This window comes from Anolis sagrei, chromosome 8 (assembly GCF_037176765.1).
Source record: "Anolis sagrei isolate rAnoSag1 chromosome 8, rAnoSag1.mat, whole genome shotgun sequence".
In the NCBI taxonomy this organism is placed as follows: Eukaryota; Metazoa; Chordata; class Lepidosauria; order Squamata; family Dactyloidae; genus Anolis; species Anolis sagrei.
In genome coordinates this window covers 30,156,267-30,168,668 of record NC_090028.1, presented here as the reverse complement: position 1 = coordinate 30,168,668, position 12,402 = coordinate 30,156,267, and the positions used below count along the sequence as shown (strand labels likewise).

At 42.6% G+C, this 12,402-nt stretch overlaps 1 protein-coding gene across 1 annotated transcript in view; it reads right to left on the bottom strand.

Moving 5' to 3' along the window:
• Window positions 1–1,944: 1,944 nt before the first annotated feature.
• Window positions 1,945–12,402, bottom strand: part of LRP3 (LDL receptor related protein 3) — a 28,755-nt gene continuing 18,297 nt past the window's right edge. Inside the window, exon 7 of the mRNA XM_067471107.1 lies at window positions 1,945–11,306. Coding sequence (XP_067327208.1) covers window positions 10,497–11,306 — 810 coding nt within the window. The 3' untranslated portion in view covers window positions 1,945–10,496. The remainder of the gene's footprint in view (window positions 11,307–12,402) is intronic.

Here is a 12,402-nt window from a genome sequence, read left to right as displayed (position 1 = left end):
GACCCTTTTCCTGTGGACTTAGAGCAATGAAACTTGGCATGGTTATGAGTCCTTCTCTCCATCGGTGCCACCTCGGGACACACACTTCTCTCATCTTTTTAAGCAACTATAAACACCTCGCTTGTACAAGTCGACACATTGCTCCAAAAGCCACATTGTGACTTCGGAAATCAGAGTCTCATCATATGAGAAATGCTTGCCCTTCAAAAACAACTTCATTATTGAAAAGAGGTGGAAGTCCAATGGTGTGAAGTGGGGTGAATAAGGAGTATATGGTACAATTTCAAAGCCAAAGGAGCATACTTCTTCCATTTGGGCAAAAGGTGAGTCGTGAACTGGTGCATTGCCTTGCAGAAGGCAGACACCCTTGGTGAGCATGCCACTTTGTCTCTTGGTTTGGATGGCTTCCTGCAATTTCCGCAGCAATGAAGCCTAGTATGCCCCAGTGATCATGGCTCTCAATCCTACTCCATGCTGGTCTCAAAATCCTGTGAGCATGACCTTGCCTGCCGAGAGTTGGGTACATGCCTTCTTTGGAGGCGGTGACTCAGGATGCTTCCATTGCATCGACTGGACTTTAGTCTCAGGATCAGACTGATGGACCTAGCTTTCTGTGTGATGAGTTTGTTGAAAAAGTCCTCCTGGTTTCCATGGCACATCATTGTCAGGAGAGTCTGAGAGTATTCGACTCGTTCCTGCTTCTGGAAAGGTGTGAGCAGCCGGGGAACCCAGCAAGTGGATACCTTATGCATGTGCAGATGGGTCTTGGATGATTTTTTCTATGGACCCCACATTAATCTTGACATTTTGCGCTAGGTGGCAAATGGTTACATGGCAATTTTCCAAAATGATGACTTCCACTTGCTGGATGGTGTGTTCATCAATAGCAGAGTGAGGTTGCACTGAATTGGAGCTGTTTGCACCAAAGTCCGACCACATTGGAACTGAAGATGCCAGTTCTTGACTTGATGGGGAATCATCACCATAAACCGCTTTCATCTCATTGAACATCTCCTTTGGTATGCGGCCTTTCAAGTAAAGTCACTTGAAGACTGCTCTGTGTTCCACTAGGTCCATTCTCAAACCTCACACCACTTCTGCACCTGTCAAATCAAGACCGTTCTCAGTTCTGAGCTGTAAATTGGCACGTAATCTATAGACTTTTATCATCACACATAAGCAGTTTCAGCGTCCTGTTTCAGCATCCTGTGATAAATAGAAGTGGGTTAGGGAAAATCTTTGATTTCCGAAGTCACAACAATGCTCTTGGAGCAACCTGTCGACTTCTACAAGCGAGGTGTTTACAGTTGCATTAAAAGATGGGAGAAGCTTGTGTCCCTAGGTGGCACCGATGGAGAGGACTAATAATCGTGCCAAGTTACATTGCTTTCAGTCCATAGGAAGGGGTCAGGGGAAATCTTTCATAAAAGCCCCTCGTAAATTTGGGCCTAAAACAAAACGTCGCTGTGTATTCTCGCCTTGTGAGCAGAAAGCTGTTTCTGTCCAGCCAAACATACCATCCACCAAGAGAGTCTGTCCCTGAAGTTCCTCTTTTCTGTTTTGTTGTCCTTGAAGTGACACTAAACAACCTTTGACAATATGGCATGCACACTGTGTGTTTGGGAAAAGGAAGAGGGGCCAACCAAGGGCAAAATGGATGGATGGCATCCTTGAAGTGACTGCATTGACCTTGAAGGAGCTGGGGGTGGTGGTGGCCGACAGGGGGCTCTGGTGTGGGCTGGTCCGTGATGTCACGAAGAGTCGAAAGGAACTGAATGAATGAACAACAAAGTGTAGTTGGGGATGGAAAAGGCCTTGCTCATTTTGCTTTCTGCAAGGCTGAGGACTTTGCTGTGGCTTCATTTCTTCTGACAAACATCACCTGAAATGTCTGTTAGGAGCAAGGATTCAGGACTATGTTGTACCTTCTGACACACACAAAAAAACAGTCGTAGTTTAGTTTTATTAGTCTTTGTTTTGAACTTTAACAGAAAGATCGTTGACACATGTTAAACTTCATGGCTAATTGCAGGGAATTAAAAAAACAAATCCAAACCAAACTACATCTCTGAAGTTTACAATAAAAAGTATTCTGCTGATACAGCACACTTCAATATAGACCATCCCTGCTTCATTCACCCAACCATTTCATTGCATCCAAACCACGGAAGTTATTCCAATTCTCATTTAACTTTCGGTTAGGAAATCCAAGTTAAAGAGACCAAGGCATTTTCAGGCACTCCGGACCACTCTGCACACCTGATCATTTCATTATTATTAGTCTTCCTAATGACGTTTCCCCTCTTAACATGACAATATGCTGGAAAGGAATTTGCTTACACCACTGAAAGCAGTCAGCACTTTGCAAAATAGCTGCCAAAAGAGCATAGCACATCACAGCCACTGAAAGCAAGCAGTGAAAGTCCTAAAGGAAAACAAATCCAGAGGCGGTGTGAGAATGACAACAGAATGAATGGTCAGGATGCACACTTTACAGTAAGAGGTTATTGGCGTGGCACAAGATACACGTTACAAAGCCAAATGCCAGAAGGACACAGCTGTGAATGCTGAAGGTCCTCCTATGAAGATTCCTCCCATCTTTACGTAAAAGAAGTGGGGCCTCGTTCAACCTGGGCCTTAGCTTCACATTCACCTAAGTTTTCCATGGTTACAGTCTAGTGTGGCATGGAACCAAAGGCAAAAGGCTAGAACCAAAAAGACTAGCACGTTTTGGCATACAGCGCCCCAAACAAATTCTTACAAAAGTAAATTCAACCTTTGGCGGGAAAGGTGCGTGTGTGCATGCAGAAGCAAGGGAGCAACCACATTGTGGCATCGCAGGGAAGGAGGCACAGTAGAGTCTCGCTTATCCTACATGAGCGGGCCAGCAGAACATTGGATAAGCAAAAATCCTGGATAATAAGGAGGGATTAAGGGAAAGCCTATTAAACGTCAAATTACGTTATGATTTTACAAATTAAGCACCAAAACTTCAACTTTTACAACAAATCGACAGAAAAAGCAGTTCAATACACTGTCATGTTATGTAGTACTTTCTGTCTTTACAAATTTAGCACCAAAACATTGCAATGTATTGAAACAGATGTGGATCCAGGTGGGAGGCAGACTGCGTTGGATAATACAGAATAATGGATGGTCGAAGGTTGGATAAGCGAGACTCTACTGTATGTATGGCTATAATGGATGGGAATTTCCGGATTCCACATGCAAAAGTGACCAGCAACAGGGCTGGAAAAGCTTCTGTCTGAACCCTTGGCGATCCACTGCTATTCAGAACAGACCAACCAATGGTCCGCGTCAGTTGAAACTTCCTTTGTGTGCAGCACCTGACATAGGAAGTGGAAATAAATCATCGTCTGCTAAAACTACATTAATTCTGACATTGACTTACCAGAAGAGCCTGGGATTCAATCAAGGGACATAACTACGAGAGTTATCCGGAAAGTAAGGTTACGAGGCACATAGCTCTCGTGGGGAATTTTTGTGGGAAGTTGGTATCACTGCCATGTAGTGGGAAGCCAGACGGAGTGCGCAAGCAGTGCCAGTCGTCAGTAGCTCATCGACTGGCATCGTGGTGAAGGTTAGAGATGAGCATCCTTTCCGTTTCCCTCCAAGTGCAAAGTTCACACTGTAATATGCTACCTAAATGCTAAGGGCATGAAGCTGCTGCGATTCATCATGAGATGCAATTCATCATGAATGGAGAGGACGTAATGTCAAGACAGCATGTGGCAAAATGGGTATGGAATTTCAATTGTGGAAGGATGGAAATTCACGATGAAGACAGAAGTGGACAGACATTCGTTGTGACTGATAACATGGCTAAAAAAGGCAGGAGACTTGACACAGGCATCAAAAACCCATCCCACAGATGACAAAATGTATTAAACTGAATGTTGTTTATGTAGAAACATAATGTAATGCCTGTGCTACAATCCATGTAAGTTTTATTAAAATGTATTCATACTTTGTATTTTTTAAAAAATCTTGTAACCTTACTTTCCAGATATTCCTCATACAGCGTGAACTTCGCACTTGGAGGGAAACAGAATGAGGACACTCATCTCTAACCTTCACCACAAGGCCAGTCGATGAGCTACCGACGACTGGCACTGCTCGTTCGCTTCCACTGACCTCCAACTACACGGCAGTGATACCAACTTCTTTCTGGATAACCCTCTTACATCTCTCTAGGAACAGGCTCCCACAACTGCCAAGGTTTGTTAGAACAACACAAGACTGCAAAACAGGCTGCATTGTACTACTGTCGTGCTGTCTTGTCCTAGCAATGACAGTCTCAATAATGTCTGTATGTAAAAATATTTCAAAAGCAAAAGGTGCCCATCTTAATAGAGTAGAGACTCCACAATGCTAACCCTTCAAAATAATGAATGTCAAAAGAGAAGCCACTATTACAGGGGAGGGGAGGGGAGTGGAAGCACCAGTTATTCTTCTAAGACACTGTTGTTTTTGCCTGGGTCATGCAATTTTAACTCATTCCAGTGGCTTTCACTCCTACTAAGCTCTTGCACAATCCGCATCACAGAAATCATTCAGTGGCAAGTCTGAGGCAAGATTAAGTCACACACAGAATAAGCATCCAGTTAAAATTCTAGCCCATTGCAAACCATGTTGCAAACTGAAAACAAGGAAGCATAAATGTAGTTAGTTAATAAAGCAACCATTCCAGGTATCAATGGAGAACACTGTGGCAAACCTCAGCGTTGTGTGGCACTCTGCTTTCATACTAAATAACTACAGGGGTTATCTGGAAAGTAAGGTTACAAGGCATGTAGCTCTCGCAGGGAATTTTGTCGGAGGAAGTTGATATCACTGCTGTGTAGTGGGAAGCCAGCAGAAGCGAACGAGCAGTGCCAGTCATCAGTAGCTCATCAACTGGCGTTATGGTGAAGGTTAGAGATGAGTGTCCTCATTCCGTTTCCCTCCAAGTGCAAAGTTCGCGCTGCAATATGCTACCTAAATGCTAAGAGCATGAACGCCGCTGCGATTCATTGTGGAATCGTTTCAGTTTATGGAGAGGATGTAATGTCAAGACAGCATGTGGCAAAATGGGTATGGAATATATTGTGAGACCATGAAGAAACTTCTCAGAGCCATTCAAAACAAACGTCGTGGGATGCTAGCATCGGAAGTCTGTCTCCTTCATGACAATGCGCGTCTGCAAGAGTTGTTGACTTCATTGGGTTGGGATGTTTTAAACCACTCCTCTCACAGCCCCAATCTTGCATCCAGAGACTATCATCGATTCACTAAATTGAAGGAACACCTGGGTGGAAAACACTTTTCCAACGATGACAAGATGAAAATCGAAGTGACAAACTGGCTGAAAAAGGCAGAGGGAAACTTCTATGACACAGGCATCAAATACTCATCCCATGGATGACAAAATGAATCGAACTGAATGGTGATTATGTAGAAAAATAATGTAATACCTATGCTACAATCCATGTAAGTTGAATTAAAATATATTCATTCTTTGTATTAAAAAAATTCTTGGAGCCTTACTTTCCGGATATCCCTTGTACAGGGATATCAAGGTTCTCGTTTATAAAGCTATTGTCTTCCCAATCCTGCTATACGCTTGTGAGACGTGGACAGTCTACAGACATCCCATGCAACTCCTGGAACGATTCCATCAGCGCTGCCTCCAGAAAATCCTACAAATCTCTTGGGAAGACATGTGGACAAATGTCAGCGTGCTGGAAGAAGCAAAGACCACCAGCATTGAAGCGATGGTCCTGTTGTCCGGATGCCCGACCACTGTCTCCCAGTTGCTCTACTCCAAACTCAAGAACGGAAAACAGGATGTTGGTGGGCAGGAAAAGAGATTTAAAGATGGGCTCAAAGTCAACCTTAAAAACTCTGGCATAGACACTGAGAACTGGGAAGCCCTGGCCCTTGAGAACTCCAGCTGGAGGTCAGCTGTGACCAGCAGTGCTGTAGAATTTGAAGAGGCACAAAGGGAGAGAAATGTGCCAAGAGGAAGGCGCGTCAAGCCAAACCCAACGGAGACCACCTTCCACCTGGAAACCAATTCCCTCACTGTGGGAGAAGATGCAGATCAAGAATAGGGCTCCACAGTCATCTACGGACCCACCGCCAGTACACCAATCTTGGAAGACAATCCTACTCGGACAACGAGGGATCGCCTAAGTATGTGGAAAAATAATGTAATACCTATGCTACAATCCAGGTAAGTTGAATTAAAATATATTCATTCTTTGTATTTTAAAAAATTCTTGTAACCTTACTTTCCCTCGTAGATTGGGGGCTGTGGTTTGCATACATTTTAGTTAGAAGATATTAAATTGGTTTGATATCATGGTTTGTCCATTGGTTTCACTTTAAGGAAACCAGAGTATTGTAAGACCAGATGTCACAGGGAGGAGCAAGTATGTTTGAAATGAGAAGTAGCCATTGGTTCTCTACTCATCTAGTATATAGGAGGGCCCTGCCACTCCAAAGCTCATGCTCCAAAGCTTATTTACATAGCAAGCAAGCATTGCTTCCCATGATGTGATGCAGGCAGCAAGCCATTGACTTCTAAGGCATGTTTCTGCACCACTTACGATCTTTGTTTTTCACAGAACTGTCTGAGAAAACCTAAAGATCTCCGGTAATTAACTAATACAAAAACCATAGACCGTCAGCTTGACGATTGGCGTCTTTAATATAAAGCACTGGCCAATTCCTCATGGAGCGACGGCGATTTCGATGCATGCAAGCATTTTGCTGCTTTCGCCAACACTGGTAACTTTTTGTGCGTGTGGGCAATGGGTCAGAAAGGATGCTGCGCATAACTGTAGCCCTACAACGCCCTTGTAAAACTATACAGCACTAGGCAAAGGAAAACCTGGTTAACACAATCACAGTAACCAGAAAAGAGTTACCGGCTGTTAGGAATTGTGGGAGTTGAAGTCCAAAACACCCGGAGGGCCGAAGTTTGCCCATGCCTGCTCAACAGTCACCATTACGAAAGGAGCTAGCAAATGAATGGGAGGAAAGACGAAACCAGAGGAAGTGATGCTTCACAAGCTTGCTTTCCTATTAAATAAATGACTCTAGGCAGCGTAAACATAGCCTCAAATTAAATATTCAAAACTGCCAATAATTGGGTATCTCCAGTTGAGCAGCCAGCACATCCAGACACTTCCTGAAAGCTATCATTTGATCTCCAAAAGCAGAGAGAAAGTGACCTCACAAACAGAAGAAACAAGAGGGTTGCTGTGAGTTTGCCCATGCTCCAGAAGCATTCTCTCCTGACGTTTCGCCCTCATCTATGGCAGGCATCCTCAGAGGTTATGAGGTATGTTGAAAATAAGGCAAGTGGGGGGTCATATATCTGTGGAATGATATATGATCCCCAACTTGTCTGTTTGAGGCAAGTGTGAATGTTGCAATTTGTACTAATCACCTTGATTAGTACTAGGAGGTGATTCGCTGAATCCAATCCAGCAAAGGATTCCAGGCTGGGCTTTAGCACAGCTGGTAAATCACCAGCAATGATAAGATCTACCAACTGAAAGGTTGCCAGTTCAAAGCCTTGGGTCGGCGTGAGCTCACAACTGTCAGCCCAGCTTAACGTTTACCTAAGCAGTTTGAAAACAGCTCAGAGCTGTAAGTACAGCAGGTGTCCTCAAACTTTTTAAACAGATTGCCACATCACAGTCCCTCAAACTGTTGGAGGGCTGGATTATAATTTGAAAAAAAACATGAATGAATTCTTATGCGCATTGCACATATCTTTTTTGTAGTGTAAAATAACACTTAAAAACAATACAATAATTAAAATGAAGAACAATTTTAACAAATATAAACTAACTAATATTTCAGTGGGAAGTGTGGGCCTGCTTTTGGCTGATGAGATAGGACTGTTGTTGTTGTGTGCTTTCAAGTCGTTTCAGACTTAGGTTGACCCCGAGAGAGGGCCGGGTAAATGATCTTGGAGGCCTGTAGTTTGAGGACCCCTGAAGTAGAGAAATTAGGTACCACTAAGCAAGGGAGGTATTTTATGACACCATAAAAGAAAAAAGATCAGAAAATGCCCAGCAACCAAAAGTAAGGACGGTGTCCTTATGGCTCTTCGTCATAGAAAATAGAGCGACAGCATCCCCGTGGCTGGATTTGAGCACAACATCCAAGGCGCAAAAAAAGCTGGACGTCGACTAAACATACCTCCTTTCTGTTATGTCTTGTCTCTGTCCTGTCTGTCCAAAAACGGCATTGAAAGTTTGCTGTGTATGTGTACTGTGATCCGCCCCGAGTCTCCTTGGGGAGATAGGGCGGAATATAAATAGAGTGTTATTATTTTACTGACACAAAAACATAGTATGTCACAGCAAACGAGAAATATATTCTGGATTTCGTATCACAAAATCACAAGTTGAACACTTCCCAAGCGTCTAGGACTGTGTGATGTATATTATTATTATTATTATTATTATTATTATTATTATTATTATTATTATATTCCCCCAGGCAGGACTGTGTGATGTATGTGTTGTTGTCATTATTATTTTCCCTCAGGCAGGAAGCAGCCAAGTATTGAAGCTGCAAGACTGCAACACTCACATATATCACAAGATATATATGCTAGATTTCATATCACAAAATCACACGTCGAACACTTCCCAAGCGTCTAGGACTGTGTGATGTATGTGTTGTTGTTGTTTTTATATTCCACCAGGCAGGACTGTGTGATGTATGTGTTGTTGTTATTATTATTGTTATTATTATTTTTTTTCCCTAGGCAGGAAGCAGCCAAGGCTTGAATCTGCAAGGCTTTTCAATGCTAATCAAGGTGATCAATTGCAACATTCACACTTGCCTCCAACAGACAAGAGTTCTATCTTCCACCCGGGACATTCCACAGATATATAAACCTCCCTTGCCTAGTTTCCAACAGACCTCATAATCTCTGAGGGAGATGTGAGCAAAACACCAGGAGATAATGCTTCTGGAACATGGCCAGACAGCCCAGAAAACTCACAGCAACCCAGCAATTCTGCCCATGAAAGCCTTCGACAACATAGAAGAAATACAGAAGCCTTTGACAACACAGAAGAAACAGGATTTAGGGGAATGCATCCTTATTTGGAGGTTGTGCATTCCTACTTCCGCAGATCAACTATATAAGTGAGGGATGTTTTTGGGGGAGTATCACTTCAGATCCCCATTGTACTAAACCGATGTAATAGCTATGAGGACTTCATCTGCATTCCCATGTTGGGCTCCCCTTGGGCCATTTTCCTCCCAGGTAACCATTGATATAATGTAAAGTCGATGGGCCAGAGAGGCCACCTGGCATAGGCAATTCTATCTGGGGGAACAGTGCTAAATACATACAGGCAAAAAGAAGTGAAATTCTACCGTTATTGTTATTCTCTATCCTGGGGATGAGGAAGACATGGTTCTTTGGGTGTTGCTGGATTCCAACTCCCATTAGCCTGATACTGTGACCAATGGATGGTGGCAATTGAGGTCTAATAATATCTAGTGGAGCTTTGTATTGCTCAATGGAAGTTAACTTTTCTGCCTATCCTTGACCAGATATATCTGACAGTCTATTACCTGCTGGAGCACAATAGTTTGTGCCATAAACATGCAGACACAATTGAAGGGCCCTTGGGATTTGTCTGATGGCAGTCACCTACTAGATAGGACCAAAGGGAGATTTAAAGATGGTAAGGGATTCCAAATGATTTCTTTGCAAACCACCCTGTATTTTACATATGGAACCTTTTACAACCAAATGCTGGGCTGTAGCACAGCTGGTTAATCACCAACAGTGACAGATCAGTGCTGACTGGAAGGTGGCAAGTCCGAAGCCCGAGTTGGGTTGAGCACACAAATGTTAGCCTAAGTTCACTGTCCACCTACCTAAGCAATTCGAAAACAGCTGAGCTGTGAGTAGAGAAATTAGGGAACACTTTAGGGGGGAGGTATTTTACGACTCCTTAAAATGCCGGCAATCAATCAAAGACCAAGGAAGAAAATTCTACAATCAAAAAAGGCTCGTCGTCACATTGGAGTAACAGCACCCTCCTGTGGCCAGAATGGAGCATAACCTCCAAGCGCCAAAGTTGGAAAGTGCCGAAATACCTCTGTCTGTCTTGTATGTCTACAAAAACTGCATTGAATGTTTGCCGTATATGTGTATATTGTGATCTGCCCTGAGTCCCCTTCGGGGTGAGAAGGGTGGAATATAAATACTGTAAGTAAAATAAATGCTTTTTTTTTTTTTGAAAGGAAGGGAAAAAATGCTAATTTAAACGCTTTGGCTCAGCTGCAGAGGCCAAATTTCTCCTATTTAATTTTGACAACGATATGCTGCTCCCCTGGAGATCAAGGCAGCGTGATAGCAGAGACAACAAGGAGGTGGTTATGGATGATGTACTATCGCAATACAATGTAAAAGGTTAACAAGGCCTGTGACGGAACCCAGTACCATTCCATTAGCAAACCAGCAAAGATTCGTCGTCACTGGGGCTGATTTCCTGGACAGGGGATTCTAGCATTGGCACTTCCATGGAACGGCAGCAAGCGGAGTGAAGGCCCAGAGGTTCACTGTGATATGTGCGCTGCCCATCCGACTGAATGGAGACATTCACTGGGCTGTCAGAGTACGTGGGCTCCCACGTCTTAAAAGGAAGACGACGCGGCTCTTCGCTCCGTAAACAATTCCTGCTGGGATTCCTGCTCTCGGCAACAGTTCTGCTTGAAGTTGACCCAACGTGCTGGTGCATTTCCGTCACCCTTTCCAACAAAGGGTCTCTAAATGTTCTTCCTGAGTCAACCTTGCTGGTTTCTCCAGCCTCATCGGCGGAGGCGTCCTCGGCACCCAAAGGCTTGTCACTGTGTCCGTCGCCTGGCTCCGACAGAGCAGCCATGCAAGCGTTTGGCAAAATGCCCAAAGGGGATGACAGACCTGTGATTTCAGGCTGCGAAGGCAAACGGCTGTTTTCCGATTCAGGGACCCCTCTATTAGGGCTGCAAGTCTCCGTTTCGACATGAGGTCCTTCAGGAGAAGGCAAAGAGGGGCTCTGGGCAGCCGCCCCAGCTGTGCGATTGATGATGCCGTCTCCCAGCACCGTCTGCGAAGTGTGAGTGGGGTTTAAAAGCGGGATTTGGCCTCTCACCCGCGGCCTGTGGAAGAATCTGCTCCACAACCTGCCCAGGCGCCGGCGGGAAGCGCTGCTGCGCCGAGAAGAGTGACGCCGCATCTGCCTCCTCATTGCCGTCCGGATGTTCTGCAGCACAGAAGCCTGGAAAAAGAAATAAAATGTTTTTTTCTGTCTCTAGTTTGCAAGGAGAGATCATTTTCTAACATCCCGATTGCCGCATTTTTAAGCAGGTCATCTTGAAAACAAAAAATATCAAAGTGTATGGAAAAGGTATTTCCAAATTTTTTTTAAAAGTAATGGATAAAAAGTTAAGGGAAAAAATTAGACAAAATAGGGGATTGGATAAAGGTTGGAATGAAGAAGGAAACGATTATGGAAGAATTTAGAGAAATAAAATTGACATGGTTTCATTGTATACAATTAGAACAATGGTTTAAAAATTGGGGGGAAAATAATAAAAATGGAAGTAAGCTTAACCAATTTGAACAAATAATAGAAAATGGAAGGGTTGTAGAGCAGCATGAAAATTTGAAAGGAATAACTAGTAAAATATATAAGATAATAATTGAAATAAAGAAAGGAAAAACAAAAAATAACATCCTCAAGGAGGTCTGGGAAGAAGATTTAAGGATAAAAATAAATGAAACAGAGTGGCAACAATTATGGAGACAAAGACATCTAAAAAATTTATCCATACGGTTTAAGAAAATTATTATAAGTTAATATGGAAGTGGTGCCTAACACCAGTAAGAATAGCAAATATAAATATAAACTATTCAAAAAATTGCTGGAGAAGATGTCAAGAATCAGGAACATATATACATATGTGATGGCAATGTAAATATGTAAATAATTTTGGGGGGAAAATATTTAGAGAAATAGAAGATATTCATTACAATATATATATATATATATATATATATATAATATTATAATGTAATATAATGCAATACTAATACTAATAATATATTATAATTATATATTTTATATTACATGTAATATTACTAACAATATTACAATATAATTGTGTAGTACAATATAGTAATATATAATACTGATATTGTACTATGCTAATAAGATAATATATTGTATGTATATATATCTTGTAAGCCACTCTTGAGAGGGGCAGCATATAAATGTCATAAATAAATAAACAAACATGTCATGATCACTCACTCATGCCATGCAACTATACACTAAACACCATAATGTGATGGACTGGAACAAAGTGCAACAT